General features: G+C 39.7%; 1 protein-coding gene across 6 annotated transcripts in view; it reads left to right on the forward strand.

Moving 5' to 3' along the window:
* The window catches only part of KIF16B (kinesin family member 16B), a 143,375-nt gene extending 126,369 nt beyond the window's left edge, over positions 1-17,006 (forward strand). For 5 of the 6 annotated variants that reach the window (XR_003991894.1, XM_030489904.1, XM_030489905.1 and 2 more), the window contains one exon: positions 11,291-12,690. Coding sequence is in view for 4 of the 6 variants with exons in the window: in XM_030489904.1 (XP_030345764.1) it covers positions 11,291-11,449 (159 nt within the window). In the remaining 2 variants the exon portion in view is untranslated. Of the gene's footprint in view, positions 1-11,290; positions 12,691-13,853; positions 14,087-16,564 lie in introns of those variants that run through there. The other variant, XR_003991893.1, reaches the window with a different exon arrangement.
* The last annotated feature ends 633 nt before the right edge of the window (positions 17,007-17,639 follow it).

The following is a 17,639-nucleotide window of genomic DNA, read 5'->3' on the forward strand; positions in this document are numbered from 1 at the left end:
ACCTGTGAATGACAGTAAAATGAAGTTTTCCTGAAATACCAGCTTCATCAGATACTGCATTTCTGTATTGTATCATTCTCCTGATCATTTTTCTTCTTCTCTTAGACCCAGGCTTTGTTGTTGGAATGAAGATTATTATTAGCCCCATTTTCCCATTATGCAGCCAGAAAAGCTGGGCAGGAGTCTAAGCTGACATAGCAGATTGAGTTGTGTTTCTTGACTCCTTGGTCAGAAGCCTTGCAGTCATGGACCCGCAAGGCTTTGTTTTCTCCTCTTGCTGTCACCAACATGCTTAGGAAAAAAACAATTGTCATGCTGACAGAATGCCGGTAGGTTGTTGCCGAAAGCAAAGCAAAAACTCCCCCAAGCTTTGGCCTGTCTCCTTGTGTCTGTTCCCTGTTTCCCATTCCCAATTCCCACTGCTGCATTTCCTCAGGTTTGTTTGTGGACAGCAAAGGGGAACAAACAAAAACCCCGATCAGGGGTGCATGATCAGACAGCTCAGTGGTCGGTAGGAGTCGTGTGTTTCCTTTTGCTGCCACTTGCAGAGCTCAGAGAATGAAAGGTCAAACCGTAATAGTATGGTAGGGTGAGCTTAGGTCAAGTTTTGTAGGAGCACATACATCTTCCTGGCGTTGTCTCTGCACTTCTTTTTTTTCTTTTGGTACTTTGAACCTCTTTAAAAGATAGACATGCTCAATTTATTTAAAATTAATAATACAATTGTCCTTAAGCTCCTCACTTGCTAATGTCTGCTGATGGGGTTCTTGATGATAGGTGTTAATGCAAGAGACAGAAATAAATCTTGTATGAACTTCATAATTCAATTTCACTCTCAAATCTGTAGAACTGTCAGGGGAAGGCATTGTAGACACTGAACTGACTGAAATATTGCTGTTACCTACAGTCAAAATTAATCTTCCAAAAAAAGATTCTTTAACTTAGTAGCCAAATGCTTTGTTTTGTTTTTAGTTTGTATTCTCACTTGAGTTCCTGTGGAGGTGGTAATTTCTAGGGGACTTATTTTGGTAAAGGGCTCTAAAGCTAGTGAGGTTCTGCTGGTTTTGCATGGCTCCAAAAATCTGGTTCTTGAGGAAAACATGAAATAATGGAAATAGCATCTTCCCTTGAACTCAAATTCATTCTTGCTATTTAAATGTATAGTTAGTTTCAGAATTAACACCTCGGTGGCAAACAGAGAAAAGAATCATCTGAGGGAAAAAATCTCAAAGTATTTGTTGACAAGTTTGGGCAAACACAATGTTTGAGTCTGTTTGAGACCTCATTGCTTGAGGTTTTCCTTGAAGTCATGAGGACAGAAGTATTTTAATGACGGAGATCATAGAATGGTTTGGATTGGAAAGGACCTTAAGATCATCTAGTTCCAACCCCCTGTCATGAGCAGATGATTCATCATCTGAATATTCAGTATGAACTTCATGAGTACATCCCACCAGCCTTTGTTGCACAGCCCTATCCTTTAATACGTTTAATGGAGACAACCTGCTTCATGCTAGTAACAGGAGTTTCTATTGCAAAACCCCTGTCAAATGGGGGTTGATTTTTCCCAACTGTGACATCAGTCACAGAGACTATTCAAAGCTACTGATTATGTGTCGGTTCACAGTGATTATTAAAAGGAAATTATTAGACTCTCAGCTTACAACAACATCCCTAATACCAAAGCTTTTTAAGAAGAGCTTTAAAGCCAGCTGCTCACCAGCCCGGCTTTTGCAGATTGAATGTTTGCCTCTGACAGTGTGATTCTAAATATTTTCTTGGAAGCATCTCAGTGAGATGGACTTCAGAAAGCATAAGAATACACTTGATGATCATTGAAAGATAAAAGGAAGCTTTTCCTTTTGTCACAGATATGAATACATGCCAGGTATGACTGTTGGTGCACAAGCAAACCGCTGCAAATGTCAGTGTTTGTTTGATAATCCTAGAGAAGATTGTTCCATACCCAGTCTGAACTACAGAATCTTGGAGTGATGGTTTTAATTTCCCACTAGAGGAATTGGAATGCAATGGGAACACAGAAGGAAAGAGCATAGACACACCCACAAAGACAAGTGTGTGTGTGGTTGGGCCGTTTTGTGAATATCAGTTATATGAAATCCATACCATGGATCATTTTATAGATAAAATTTAGTTAGTCTGCACCAAGTGCCTTTTATAACCTCTAGTAACTGCTTAAAAAATTTAAGAACAAAAATAACTGCTTTTCAGCAACAATACTGATGTCTGCCTTGCCTGCAGACAGTAAAACTGCAGTTAGTCATCTGAGAGCAATTTCACACACCAGGTTCCCATCCTGCAGCGCATCACTGGGGCTGCCCAAGGCACCTGGCTTTTCTGTTTAAAGCAGCACTTCTCAAAGAGGAGCTGTAGCAGCTCTGAGCAGCGAAGCATTTCATCTTTTTTGGGTGGTGCTGCTGCTCGTGTGAGGCCCTTTTGGCTTCAAAAAGTGAATAAATAAAATTAATTTTACTTATTGATTACAGTCACTAGATATTGGATCTTTTGTGATAAAATGTTTACTCCATTGCAATTGAAGAATTAAAGAAGATGTGCAATGCAGAGGCGTTTTATTTTTCTTTCCTTTTGAGGGATTTCAGAGTATCAGAAAATAAGGAGGCATGTTTATCATGATTTAGCAAGTTCAGAATATGTGATAACATATAGTTTGAACTCCAGTTTAGCTCCACATCTGAATGTATTTTGCTGTCAGTTCAGAATAAATTTCCCAACATTCTTCTACAAATCAAGCTGCAGAGTTGTGTACCTTTATCAGTCTCCAGTAATAGCTCTCCACGTTCAGATGTGAGCAAATGAATAAAGGGAGCACTCGACCAAGGACGCTGGATTGAACTTGGTGCTATCCCTTTTCAAAGTGAGCATATCAGTCATCCTCCAGTATCTGATTTCACCACAGGAAGTAGAGGGCGATGCATGTCAAGTGCTTTGGTAGCTGTTTGCCAAGGCCACTGCAGCAGACAACACGCTCTCACTGCTGGCCTAGGGATGCATGGTAAATTCAATCCTTTTGTTGCTCTTTTTGAATAGATTTTGACAGGACTTTGTTTTGACTTGTGCTCCGGAGAAAAGATTGGTTTCCTTCACTAGTCAGGTCTGTTTTGATCTTTTTAATACGGCTGTTCACTTCCAAAAGCAGGCTCACACTGATAGAGCACCTGTAAATCATAGCCCTTGCTGCCTGGTGTTATTTTTTTTCCTGCCAGCCAACAGTTCAGTTTTCATTGGAGCTACTTAAAGCCAATGAATATGAGCTTTTAGCATGCAGGCATTGTAAGAAATATTAAGTCCTGTAGATTTTAAATTAATTTCAGGCAGAATAATATTGTTATTTGGGACGTAGACTGACTTCAGAAGTTAATTCAATTGATGCAGCATAATAGTAATTCAACATAATGTACTTATGCCATTAGACTTGCACAGAAAAATGCTCTAAATAGCTATAATGAATAGTTTGGATTTTGAAAGCCTAGGAGAGCAATTTCACCTTGAATCATAACTGGCATCTCTCGGAATGCTTGTACATTATGAAAATTCAGAAAGGTGTTTGAATTCAAGTAAATTTCAGTACCACCCTGGGTAAAATTAAATTTTAGTGGCACTCAAACACTTCTGGAGATGTAGTGGTAAAATCTGCTTTCACCTGCACAGTTGTGGAGGAAACTAACCCTGATTCAAGGAGTTGGCATTATGCTGTACATAAAAAACATAGGGAGAGTTTCCCAAGGGGCTAAAAATGTCCTGTTTTTTAGTGGAATTCAGCTGCTTAGAGAGCTTGATTCTTACCCACTTAGCTCCAAAGTCTTTTAGGTACCTCTAAACATGCCCAGAGGAGTGGTGTGTGTGGTATTGCTGCTTCTCTCTCTGCTTTGGGTTAAGTCCACCACCAACACAGACTGCTGTAGTGTTAGTGCCACTAACTCCATAGTTCAGTTCTGTAGCTTTAACAAAAGCAAAGGCTAAATTCTTTGCTATCAAAGTAAAGTTCTGGTTTTACAGATCCAGCATTTACAGCCACATTAATATTTTGGAGCTGTGTAGCTAAATCTGTTCGCTAACATAAGAGCTGCGTTAAATTTTTGGTAGGAGCTTTCAATCTCATCTATCTAGCTCCTTAGCAAACAAGTTCAGTCTAACAAGTTAAGAGTTTACATATGTGTATCACAGTCAAATTAGCAAGATATTTGCTAGTAATTAATAACATAGCATAAATTGGCATGCTTCTATTATTTCTGTTAAGGGAAACCCATAAATCTTGGTTTCTCAGGAAATGTAGCCAGCCCACAGCACAGGCAGCAAATGCTCCGCTCCCCGCAAAGCTGTGCCTGGTTGCTGCATTCCCTGCAGTACTTGTTCTTGCAGTGCCAGGCTTGCTTTCCTCCCTTGGTAGGAGGACATTCAGGCAGGCAAAGTCTGTTGGTGAGGCAGCTGGAAGTTTGACGTTGGTGTGCATCGGAAAGCTGGTCATGCACATTGTGCATGGCTATATGTTAAATTTGTTTTGGATGGAAAGCGTTGGGGTGTGGGGTGCAGTTGTATGTATACGTAGAAGACACGCAAACACAGAGTGAAGTGATGCTGATTGGGAAGTTCTAGATTTTTATATTCTATTTATTTTTTCGGTGACTCCTAGGCGTTATCTGTAAACAGCCTCACTTCTGATTAGGCCTAATCAAAGTGAACAGGAAGGGTTTGATTAAAAAGAGTCAGTCCTTTATTCTTGACTTGTGTAATGTGGAGCCAGTTAATCCAGCCTTGAGCCTAATTAAGGTCTGCCAATCTGAAGCAAATGACCTCCGCCCTTTAATATTATGACTAACGCGGTGGTGACTTATCATTTTCAAACATGTGAATCTGTCTTTATTCTCCTGAACGTCTCTGTGCTCACACAAGTCATGTGCAACTAGAGCAAGGTCTCGGGTACCTATGGGATAGATACATTCTGGAGGCATTTGTTACCTCTGACTCCTCAAGGAAGCTTTGCACAAATTTGACAGTGCCCTAATACTGTAGGGTTTTGTAAGGAGAACCCACTCATCCTGGCCTTTCTGCAAGAGATATCAGTCATAATTTTAGCAGCTTTCTCTCCAAATCTTTCACAGAAATTAGATCCTTCAGGCACCAGGTAGTCTCCTAGGCAGTAAGTCTTTTTCTCATTGCTATGAAATCACAGCTGCACATAATGACCTAAGGGTGTGTGCAGGAGATAAATGTGTATGGATCCAGAAGTGACATTAGGCCCCTGAAGGGCCTGAAATATCACTTGAGATCTTGAGATGTTGAATATCACATGCTGTCCTGTTCACATATTTTACTCAGATCTGCCTTATGATATCTTGTAATATATGCAAGGTGTTGGGGGAAAGAATTGAAGCATCATGTTTTCTTTATTAAAAAAAAAAAAGAAAGAAAAGAAAAAGAAGACCCCACAGAAGACCAAAATGTTTCTGAGCTAGTTAATATGTGGTGAATGGAGAGTTGATCTGAATATTGAATTGCTCGAGGTGAAGTTAATAGTCACAGTCTGTGTATGGTCCCCCATCCTTTTGAGCTGCTGTATTCCAAAGCATTGTTAACTCATATTTTATATTCTTACTATCTGCCAATTCTTTTCCTGCTTGCTCAAGTGTAATAAATCCAGAAATGGATCTGAAACTACTTTTAGAGACCTGTCAGAGCATTATGCTGGCAATTACTCACTCCTAATTAGCCAGTTTAGCTTCAGGTGGTCTCTAAGGGAAGAGGAGGTGGTTTGAGTAGGAGACGTGGGGCAGAAGCTTAACTGGAGTGAACCAAGTTGTGACCTGGAGGGCTAAGCTACCTGTGCAGGCTGCAGGAGGAGCCTGCTGGGATCCCTGCCTGGACAAAACACCTCTGTTGGAACAGCTTGAATACCCCTCGCTTTGTCGTGTTGGGGTATTTGGCATGAGAGAACTTGCTCCCTTGGAATTCAGTTCATAAAGAAACTTCCAATATCATGGCTAACAGCTTTCCTTGTCCTCCACACCTGACCCAGATAATCCAGTCCTGTGTGCTGTTTGAGATGTGGTTTGTGGTTTGGATGAGGCAGAGCTTTGCAGCCATTTTCCTAAGGGTTCCTGTCTTCTGTACTCCAACCCTGGCTTACCTCCCTGTTCAGAGTGTTCACTCCCTCTGACTTTTTGCCAGTAAGAAAAAAAACCCCAACCAACCAAAAAACAACACAAAGAAGAAGCAGATCCAATGAGAAGTTTGAATCCTGTTTTTCTTGGGAAGATTTATGGTCTTTTCTCATTGGATTCTATGTATAGCATCTCCCCAGACAGGGCCCTTTGCCAGCCTGAAATCTCATGCGGGACACTGTTGCCTGTCAGTGCCACTTCTGATGAGCTTTTATTTTTTGCAATGGACTGTAGTTAGTGTCGATAGCTGGCATTGCTGCAGTGTTTTGTATTTGAAAAACCACCCTGGAAGTAATTTTTTTTTTTCTCTTTAAGATACCAGTGGTCTAAAATAGAGAAGGTTGATTAATTTGGGAAAGGATCCCCAAATGTTCATTTTCCTTTGCATATGCCTAACAATTTCTTTCTAGGAGACAAAGGCAGGAGATGCACTCCCATTTCTGCATTACAGCAGGCTCCCTGTGCATGCCTTATCTTCTAAGCAGATCCTTATTCTTGTGAGCACAGATTGGAAGTGAAGCAGGTTCCTGTCTGCTTGTTTTGGGCTAGAGTCTTCCTCAGGAAGATCTTACTTTGCAAATACCTAATTGCAGCATAATGTGGTGGTTTAGAGTCAGGGAATATGCTTCAATCTGTCTCTTCTTTTGTAATCAAATTCTTACCTTATAGAAGACAGCTGTTCATACCTGGGTATGCTTTGCTCTATGAATAATTCAAATCAAGATTTGATTTAAAGCTTACGGCACTTAACACCAGTCAACAGGATAATTATGTGATTGGTGCTGAGAGAAACTAGCATCTGTATTAAAGGGAGAACGGATCTGGTGCTGGAAGTTAGATGAGCAGGTTAATTAGTACTGTCTTTGCCACCAGTGACCTTCTGTGCCCTTGTGGTAAAGCTTTTGACTGTCACATTGATGTGTAGGTGTTGAAAAGGAGGTATTGTTTCAAAGAGAAGAAGCTATTGTTTCAAGAATCCCCAAAGCCTTGTAAGGTTTATCTTATTCAAGTTTGTCGTGCTTTCAGGTCTGTCAAATATTAGCAAGTAATGTTCATAATGCTAATTGTAACGTTTTATATTTGAAGAATTTAAAACACTGACTTTTTTTGATTGAATTGCTAGAAAAAGTGGCAGCAGGGAGAAAGCTCAGAGTTTTCTTTGCTTTCTGGAAGTCCCCGAGATGATGAGTTTTTAAGCACACCAAAATTTAATGAAAAAATCCAATTCTTGCTAACCTCTGCTGTTGGTCTCTGAGGCTGTGGTTGTTTGTAATGGATTATGAGAACAATGTCATTGAACTGAATTCCTCTTTAATATGCCACAATTGAAAGTCTGATAAGAACACTTTCACATTCCAGAAAGGTTTTTAATTGTAATAACTTTAACAAATTTAAATTAAGTTATGGATTTATATTAAAATGTATAAAATTATGAGGTCCCCACATCACAAAGTAGTGCAAAAATCATTAGAATGACTTTGCTTTGGTGATGGATTGAGCACAAGATGAACACTGGCCTGCTGCTAAGAAGGTGAACCCTATTCAAATGATTTTTAATGAGCTTTTAAAATGGTTGCCATTTTGCTGTTCACATAATTAAAAGGGAGGGAAAGCTACTTAAATTCGTAAGTAAAGAAAACCCTTTGGGTCTTGCAACGCCTTGTCCAGTCTTGTTTCATTTGCAACCCCTTGGAATGCAAAATGCTAAGTTAAAACTTACAGGTATAGCTGCCATAAAATTTAAGTTAAAGGCCATGAAGGTTGTAATGGATGCAAAGAGGGAAAAAACACTGCTTTCCTATTTCAAACTTCTTTTTTTTACCCTCGCTTTCTATCTTTTCTATCTTTCCTATCTTTTTTCTATCTTTAAGCATTTTGTACATGCGAAGAGTGTTTCCATTCTCTAAAGTACTGTTCCTGAATGTGTGTTTAGGCTGAGGAACCAACAGGGTTGGTGTTTGTTACCCATTTTACATCCCTGTTGCCAGGGTCCTATGCCCTCACACTGAGACGTTTACACATGTATAATTAGGATATTTTCCAGCAAACCAGCAATGTAGCAGGTTGAGCGCTATTAGTGAAATGAAACTCCTAAGTGCATTTGGAAGAACACTGATTACCAGACTAAATAATCCAGAACAAATCGCTAGAGTTTTGAAAGGCTAACAAACAGAAATGGCTAATAAACCCAAGCCTTTTGGAGTATTTGTAGCAGTTGACTGGTTTTTTCTTTCCAAGTTATTCATGCAAATGTAGCAAAAGTAGGATTGCTGTGACATAGTGCTTTGCATACTAGGGACAATGATTTAGATGCTATCGGTGAAGTGTTGGTAGGAAGCCACAACACTAATTCGTATAAAATTTGCACATTTCCATGAAGGCACCCTGAGCTTGCCAGTCTCTGTTAAGAGATGTTTTTTAAAGGAATATATCAAAAGATACAGTACCAGAGTGCTTCCCACCTAGTTTTAACTCAGCACCAATAACACTGTTCTGTAAATAGAGAAAAATCATATCTGCTACTGGAAATGGATTTAATATAAAAGCTTTGAAAACAACTCTTCCACTGCTCACTGAGTCCTGACAGGGGAGTTCCTTTCATCTAGCATTGCTCCCACTCCAGCAGCTTGCAGTGGCCTCTTGGGTTGCAACAAAATCCATGTCGAGTCCCTTTTGGATCTCTGAGCAAATTTTCTTTCCACCATTTCTAGCACTTGGCGTTGATGTGCTCCTGCCCCTCTCCCAGCTTGCTGTGACCCTCATCCTCTCCCCATCCCATGCGAATTTGGGAAGCATATTTCCATGCACCGATAAGGACCACCTTTCCTTTTCTCCTCCCACTTTCTTCCACTTTGTCATCCACATTGCAGCCAACAGGACAGAGCAACCTTCCCCCTTAGTGCCTAGCCACAGCTCTTTAATCGAGCATATGCTTGTGGTGCAAGCAAACACTTCTGCTGTCAGTCACTGTTTCCCTCGCTACAGGACTTCAATCCTAGCCAGCATATTTGGGCAGAGCAGGCTTTATCTCATTGAAGCAACAGCTTCTTTGTGTCAAGGGCACATCAGCTTTGTGTTAGGCTAACACAGCAGCATTGCAAATAAGGGCAAATGCAGATATGGGTTTTATAGGAGGGCTAATTTTCTCAGAGGCGGCTGCTGAAGAGCACATAATGCCAAGCCATATGGCTGGAAACCTTCATACAAAATTAATTCCATCATAATCTGGTAGGGTCTGTTTGTTGCCATTTTCCCAAGGATCTTTTTCATGTTGAAAGAATCTGTGATATTCACTGAACAACTCTGGTGTGGAGATCTGGGAAAATAAGTATACCTGCTGTTCCTAGTGCTTCCCTGTCAGGTAAGTATAATCATACAGCAGAGGGATTTTTTCATTCTGCCATTAGAGCTATCATGCCAAAGCAATGAGTAATGGCTGTACAGAAAAGGTATGTATGGCCAGATAATTGACTGTCATGCCAAGGTGAACACAATAGGTCTTGTAATGTCTCTGGTGAGATAGTTTGGTAACGTTGAGCCTTCAGTAGCCATAAACTGGAATTACTGCAGTAACTTTTCAGCACAATGCTAAAACTCTAACAGGATGCCATGTTTTACATTTGATTTTCTCCCATATTCATCTTTCAGGCATTACTGGATTGGGACTTTTTTTAAAGGGCCCTACTTTGAACTAATTATGACAAATGTTGATATGACATCTGTTGCTCACTTAAAATTACCTCTTAGTCTGTTGGAATTCATCTTGAAGGCATTATTGTAATGAATTATTTTTTTTCATGAACATTAATACAACCTGTGGGAGATCTGAATAAAAAAGGAAATTCACCAATCCTGCCAAGAGAGTAGCTTATGTGCCAGCTGCTTTTTTTTCCTTTTTTTTTCCTTGTTTTTTGTTATCCTTCTTTCTGTAATATTAGTACAGCTGGTTTCCAAGGTACTTAAATAGATAACAGGTTGTTAGAGTACAGAGGAATTCTCCTTGAGAAGAGAGTGAATAATTAGGATTGCTTCCTGAACAAACTGCTTCCACAGCCCAAAAGCTGCTGTATTGAAATAACCAAACCTCATGTTCTTCAGAGGAGATTGTGCTGTTCTGTCTTGTAGACATATTTCTCACTGAATCCAAGATTAGGGAGTAATTTCTCAAGTTGCCTTTTTCTGTGGTTGGTCTGTAGCAAAGCAAAGGAGTTTATCCCTGTAGTCCAGATGAAATGTTTGTCTTTAGGTGACATTGCATGCTTTATAGCACCTGTGTGATCAACACTTTACCTAGTGTGTTTCATTCAAAGTTTATAAATACGACTTATGAAATCATGCTAAATGATGGTAATAATTCAACCCATATGTGAAGGAAACTTCATCAGGTTTGTGAAAACTAACTGGGTGTTAATGTACATCTGTCAGATTTCTCTAGGTACAAAGAGATGCGAGTTGTAGAGCGGTTGGTGGGTATTAACTTCTGGGAAGGGGATGCTTATTATGTGTAAGACTTAAAAAAATACATTTAGAGGGCAGATCAGTTAAAAGATGCTGGTAGGTTCTGAGAGAATATGGAAGTCATACAATCCTTGTGCAGATGGCCTTGATCAAAACAAATCCTTTTCGATGGAAGGCTTGTGGAGGCTTGATGAGAGAAAGATTTTTGAAGTCCTTTTTTGTCCATATGTAGTGAAATTCCTGCAGAATGGATTTGAGGTTTGCACCTGCTATAGTGTTTGGTAATGCTAGACGGCAGTATTAGCAGGTCATGATTAGGAGAAAGCATTACATGACTACAGAATAAACCAGAAAGCGTTACACAAGCACAGAATAAAACAGTTATTAAGCTTGGCAGAGGAAAAAAGTGGAAAATACTACTTCTCTGCTTTTCCTGAGCTTAATACAGGTATTTCAGTAGACCTGTTTTATGGATGGATTTAAAAGCTGATGGTTATTAAAAGGAATTTTCACAGTCCATGAAGATCTTGTTTCTTCTTTTATTTTTATACTGCTGTTCATTTAGCTCTTCAAAGAGGTCATAATCAGTTTGAGCACGTAAACCTTATAATGTTTTGCATTTTGTTCCACAGCAATACCTCAGGAGCTTTTTCTCTGCAATGCTGAACTCTCCATCGTCTCCACTGCACATTGATAAAGTGGGTCTAACTCTGTCGAAATACACCATCTGCGAATTCTCACCCTTCTTCAGGAAAGGTGTTTTTGACTATAGCAGCCACGGGACCAGCTGACTTTTGGGCCAGCTAACTTTATGCCAGAGGAGCACAGTTGGAGTGGTGCCTTCACTTTTGCCATGCAAGAGAAACGAGGGGAAGAAGAAAAGGTTATCTTCCTCCATACCTGTAAAGTTGCATCAGAACAACTCCAGTTAAAGACATCTACACCCCAGCCTGTGTCCTTTACCAGCTCACATATCAGTGCCTGCATTTTCCTGGCGTGGGGTATACAGACTTTTTGTGTAAGTTGCTCTGTTAATACTGTGTTCTCTTGCTGAGTTTGGATCCGTTCCTTAGCAGGAGTGCTTCCTTCCCATTTGCTCAGACAATTTGTTCTGATGGAGCGAGAGCATCTCGAGTTTACCATGGTGGTGTGTCATGCTGACAGAGGGTTTCTGAGCAGCCTTTTGGTTTCTGTCCAAGCTGTTTCTTAAAGAACACTTCCTCTTCTGTTGCCTTACAGCATACTGTCATGTTGGAGGTAATGCTCATACTCCACTGATATTTCTTTTTTCCCTCCCAGACATGTATTTTAACTATTTGACTGTATAATTGTATAATTAAAGGGCCTGGGTAACTTGAATGTTTACAAAAATATATGCAGCAGAAAGAATATGATTTAAACCCTGTAAAAGTCTTCCACACTTGGTTGTTTTGGAGCAGAACGAATCACTTGCCATTAATTAAGAAGCAGAGGAAGCAATAGTTACCGAAGAATGCGGTCAGCATCTTTTCAGATTTTCTAATTACCCAGACTGTAAGAAAATACTGTGCACTGTACAGAGCTCAGACCTATGCATAAAGCTAATGCAAAGTGCTATATTTCTTTTTTTTTCCTGAAAAATAGCATCTTCACAATAGCATAACACTGTAAAACCTGAATTTTATTTGCATTGGTTTGAAATTTACAGAATTTGATGAACAGTGCTTTAAAATTACTCAGGACTCATTCAGACTTGCACTTGTATATACAGATAAAGCTCATTTTATATTGCTGCAGATCCGAATATATACATATATATACACTGTGACTTGCACTGAATATGTGTACATGTTCATATATAATTGGTTATATAAAAATCAGAATCAAACTACTTCCAGTTATTAAAACACATAATGAAAGGTAAGTTTTGTGTGATGTTTGTTAGGCGTATGAAGCATTATTTGTGAGTTGCCATCATTGACTACCGGCAGGTCTTGGTAATCAAACTATTTCATGTTGTAGAAAGTGATCATTAAAATCTAAAGTAACAACATTGGTGACATTTTTATTTCATAACCTAAATTACAAAAACAGTGGTGTTTCGCATTTAATATGATGTATAAAAATAACTGGGTTCCATTACTAAGTCTAGTCTGCTGCAATAAGCATTTCTAACTGAAAAAGGGGGTTGAAAAAAAAGAAAAATATTAGAATGGATCATTTAAATTTTGAGTGTATTTTTATTATTTTGATTCATTTCAATGAAAACAAAAGTTAAGGTAAAATTTCTAAACCACCAGAGCCCTATTATCAGCAGGGTAGACTTTAATGTCATTGGGTATGTCTGACTGCATCTGACGTGTCTGACTTAGGCATCTTAATACCTTTAGCTGGGAGCCAGGTTTTTAAGCTAAGCATTCCAATTGTGGAATCGAGGAATGGTTTGGGTTGGAAGGAACCTTAAAGATCACCTAGTTCCAACCACCCTGCCATATGCAGGGGCACCATCCACTAAACCAGGTTGCTTAAAGCCCCATCCAGCCTCGTCTTGAACACTTCCAGGGATGGGACATTCAGAGTTTCTCTGGGCAACCTTTTCCAGTCTCTCACCACCCTCATAGTGAAGAAATCCAAACCTGTGGATTCCCAAACTGGTTTTTCACTGTGTTGCAGGCATTTCCAGTCTCTCTCATGCACTTCTGCACTGGAGCACTGACTTCACATCTGTGCTTCGTCACCAACCTTGTGTTCCTTATCATGCCCTGTACCTATTTTACACCTCTCCAACATCTCCCAGGGCCTTTCTGTGCACTTACCATCCCCCTGACTAGAGGGCCATGTCCTCCCTTCCTTCTTCACCCCAGCATTTGGCTTTGCTTGTGCTTCCCAAATCAGAAAGTGAAGGTTGGATGCTTGCTGTGTTTCTATGGTGAGCTGCGTAGCTGGAGTCTGATGTTGCTGCATGTTCAATGAAAGATTAGTAACTTCACTTGGCTGTGTTATTGCCCTGATGCCCATATGAGTGCTTCAGAGGCAGGAACTGAGCATTGTATTACTAGTTTCCATATCCGACCCTAAATCTCACTTCAAAACCAGAGATTCTTTCCTGTTTCTCCTTATTCCTCGGCCTGCTCCCCCTCCTACCTCACTGCAATTCAGTATGATAAAGAATTAATGCTTCAAGAGTTTTAAAAAATGAATTTTACATCACTGTAGAGCGTTATTTCCTGCGTGCCACTTCTATGAAAGGACCTGGCAGGCCAAGAAATGGCAAGCTGCTTTATCTGCTGCACAAACCCAGTTTCTACAGATGTCCTACCTGAAAAACAACCGATGGTGCCAAGTGCTTTCCTGTGGCAAGCAGTGCAGTGCCTGACAAGCAGAACTCCGTATTGCCACGCAGCAAATGCTAGTCTGTGAGAAGGGTTGAGCGTGCAAGACTCCCAGAGGTAAGTCCCATGCTTCGTGTCACTTTGAATTTGGAGAACCTGTTTGAGAAAAACACAACCAGACAGAGTTGAGTAAAAAATATCAATATTCGTATTTTTCACATGAATTTAAAAGAACACTTGTACTCGGTTCCTGTCTACAGTACAAATTAATTCAGGGAGGACCAGATGCTCTGGTGGTATAAACCTGCCAATAAGGTGACTAATTTATGTTGGCTAGTTTATCTGGCCTGCAGCGTTAAATGTGTACATCGCAAATAACAAAGTAAAGGCCGATTAATCACTCCATTTAAAATGTCATCAAGTTAAAAGCTACAGAAATGCAAGTGTAAGCATGCAATTAGGACTACAACCCCAGGCTACCAGCTTTTCCCACCTTCTTATCTACCCTTCAATGGTATCCAGAGTTTAATCAATGATTGCAAGATCAGGCTAAACTAAGAGGCATCTTTTAATAATTTCATCAGTAAAAATGTGATGGTTCTTTATAACCTGCGGTCTTTAAACCCAGAATTCATGAGAAGCTTTCAGTAGAAGCTGAGATGCATGTAGAAATTATTAGCCGGTTTCAAGATGTTCTAACTGCATTTCTGTGAATATATCCTCAGGCTCTCGGATTCTCCATAAATTTTATTTTCAAAGTATTGTCACTTTCAAAAACATTGTGAAAGTTATCTGCAGGGCTGGTACAGGTTGGTTGGTTTGTGTTTTTTTCCAAAGTGCCTCTGTACCTGGGTGAAACAGACCTGTATCAGGTCTGTTTATACTTCAAGCAAAGTGTGTATTTAAGTGCGTTAGTATATATACTGGGGCCATTGTTGTTACCTATGCAACTGAAGTTGTGCCTCTGTCTAAGTCACCAAACTACTTGGCTCATATCCTTGCTGACCCTACAGCAATTTTTCATCAATAAGGATGCATGAAAGAGGCCAGAAAGCACACTGGAGATGGTTCTGGGCTATTTTTCTGCATGACCACTTGATCAAGATGCAAAAAACCTTTGAGCAAAGCCTGCTTGTTGGTCTTGAGCTGCTACTCCTTTAACAGGAAGTGCTTGTCCTAAGAATATGCTGCTTCTCATAGGAAAGAGATAAAGCAGCCCCAAAAGCCCTGCTGGTAAATTGCTACTGGCAGTCCCTTGCTCCCAAGAGCCCACAGGGTCAGTCCAAAAACTGGTGCTCAGATGCTGCTGTTGGAGATATATTGCTCCAGTCAGACCCAGTCTTTCCGGTTTCACCAGTGGACATTTAAAAGCTATTGCAGACTTCGTCTTTACTGTCCATGCAACCTATCCTGTATTCGAGATTAAGAAATACATTTGTACTAGACTGTGATAAAGTTTGAAGTTTTATATGCTGACAGCTCACTGAAGCCCCAGAATTGGAAGGAATTAAGTGTTTTTAACTTAGCAAGATTCTTATGGCTGCCCTGGGTTTGTTTTCTCTGTGTTTCATTAGATCCTGGGGAAGAAAAGCCCCAAACATTTGATAAGCTGAAGAGCAAAAATTTCTTGGCTTCCAACCCCATCAAGGGAAATGGAAGATGTTCCTTTGCAGAAAAGACTTCATGAGCAATTAAGATCTATGGAGTTGCATAGGCCCTGAGATCCAGTGAGATGGATATAATCCAAATTTATTTTCTTGGCAGATCTCTGAAGTGAATTTTTTATATACTGGATCCTGCCACTTTTTTTGTTTTATTAATTTAAGAGAGTATTTTATTATAATTGGTTGCAGACCTGAATGCTGTTGGAGATGCACTTTTTTTTATTATAGCATAATGACAATAAAGTTACTTAGGAAAATAAAGAAAAAGAAACAGGTAGGAAAGTGAGCAGTGACCTGAAAATGGTTTTTATGGGAAATAGGTGAACTTCCGTGATGCCATCCTGTCTACCATGGTTAAATCAGTAACAGAGCTCATCCAGCTGGATGAAAATACCAGATCACAGAAGATATTGTTCTTTTGTGTTCTTGAAGATTGAGTTTTAGAACAGTTTTAAAAGGCATGTGTGCGTGGGGAAGCTTTATTAAGGAATCACATTAATGTTTGATAAAATGCAGGCGATTTTGGACTAGAGGCTTTAGCCTCTTGTCTGGTGCATAACAAGCCTTAGGAGCAAAAAATGGCGGTGGCAGCATGGAAAGCCGTGTTTGTATTTTCTTCTTTATAAATTTATTTTTCTTTATAAACACTACCGCTTCTCTCCAATGTCATGCTGACAGCTGAAGTGTCAGCTCCCCGTCGCACAGCTTGTGCGCTCACACAGAGTTTCAGGAGCATTTTTGTTGAGGTTTTTCTGAGAAATTGGTCTCAGAAAAAGAAACAGGTCTAAGGAAAAAAGTCTGCAGACTTTTTCAAAGTCCTTCTCAGTTTCTTTTGATAGCTTCTGTCGTCTCATAGCGGTTTTGTCCGAATGGCTTGTTCTCATTCTTTGTAAGTTTTCGATTATTTCCCTTCTGTTTTCTTGTTTTACAGCTGGTTTAGAAGAATATGCTGGGAAGAGTTGAAGAAAAAGAAAACCCTTTATTATCTGAAAAGAGAGACTTATCTCATCATTTTCTGATCTAGCAAAGTGGAACATGAGTTTTTGATCTTTTTACATATTGTGAACTTCTGAGCCTTCAAAGGTCTCACATGCTGCAGCTTTTGGGGATGTTATTGTACTTTTTCATGATCATTGCTGTATTCTTTTCCGTTGTAATTAACATTTGACATCAGCCTTTCTTCAAATTATGTGTTTGAGGAGAGGGAGCCTTCTACTTAATGGTCTGCTGAATTCCTTATTTAGGTTCAGGAGGTCTTTATAGGACTTTACCTTTTGTCACCATTCTTGTTGAGCAGCGTGTTTTCTCCATATTAACCTGTTTTGTTTGAGATTACCTTGAGACAACATTAAAACTTACTAGGAATGCCTCTAGTAATGTGTTTTTCTGTTTCCTTAAGATACGGATCAGAGATCAGTGACTGAAATCAGGTTCTAGTCATGTTCTGTTACCATCAGTGTTCGTACTTTTTGGTAGTGTGAATTACGTCAGAAATCAGAATCCCAAAAATGAGGAGGGGAATTATTATGTGACCTGGGAAATCTCAGTGTGTTTTCAGGACTTTTGCATCAGTTTTGCATTGTCTTTTATGTGATTTGCTAAGACATGCATAGGTTGGAAATTACTCCTTTCCATGGTATAAATGAACATACTAGCAATGAGCGCTTCAAGAATTTTCTGTGGAAACTGAAACCATCTATGTATCAAATCAGCTGCTGTTCCCATTCAGTTCAACAGGAGACAAGGTAATGCACTACTACTGAAAAAACAAGCCACGGCACATTTCCATCTGTAACAACCTCTAATTCTCATCATTTTAGTAGCTGAGCAACAGGAGGACTGCTGGACAATGTAGGGGCAATAACAACCCTCTGAAAGGTTAGCATAAAACTGTGTGAGCAATTAGATACAGATCTCAGTTTGTCCTATATTCAAATCTGTCCAGTTTTGAGCGTGGGAGTGTTCATTAGTGCAGTGTGGATAAAAGAAATTGCTAGTTCTGGGAA

This window comes from Strigops habroptila, chromosome 6 (assembly GCF_004027225.2).
Source record: "Strigops habroptila isolate Jane chromosome 6, bStrHab1.2.pri, whole genome shotgun sequence".
NCBI classification, from domain to species: Eukaryota; Metazoa; Chordata; class Aves; order Psittaciformes; family Psittacidae; genus Strigops; species Strigops habroptila.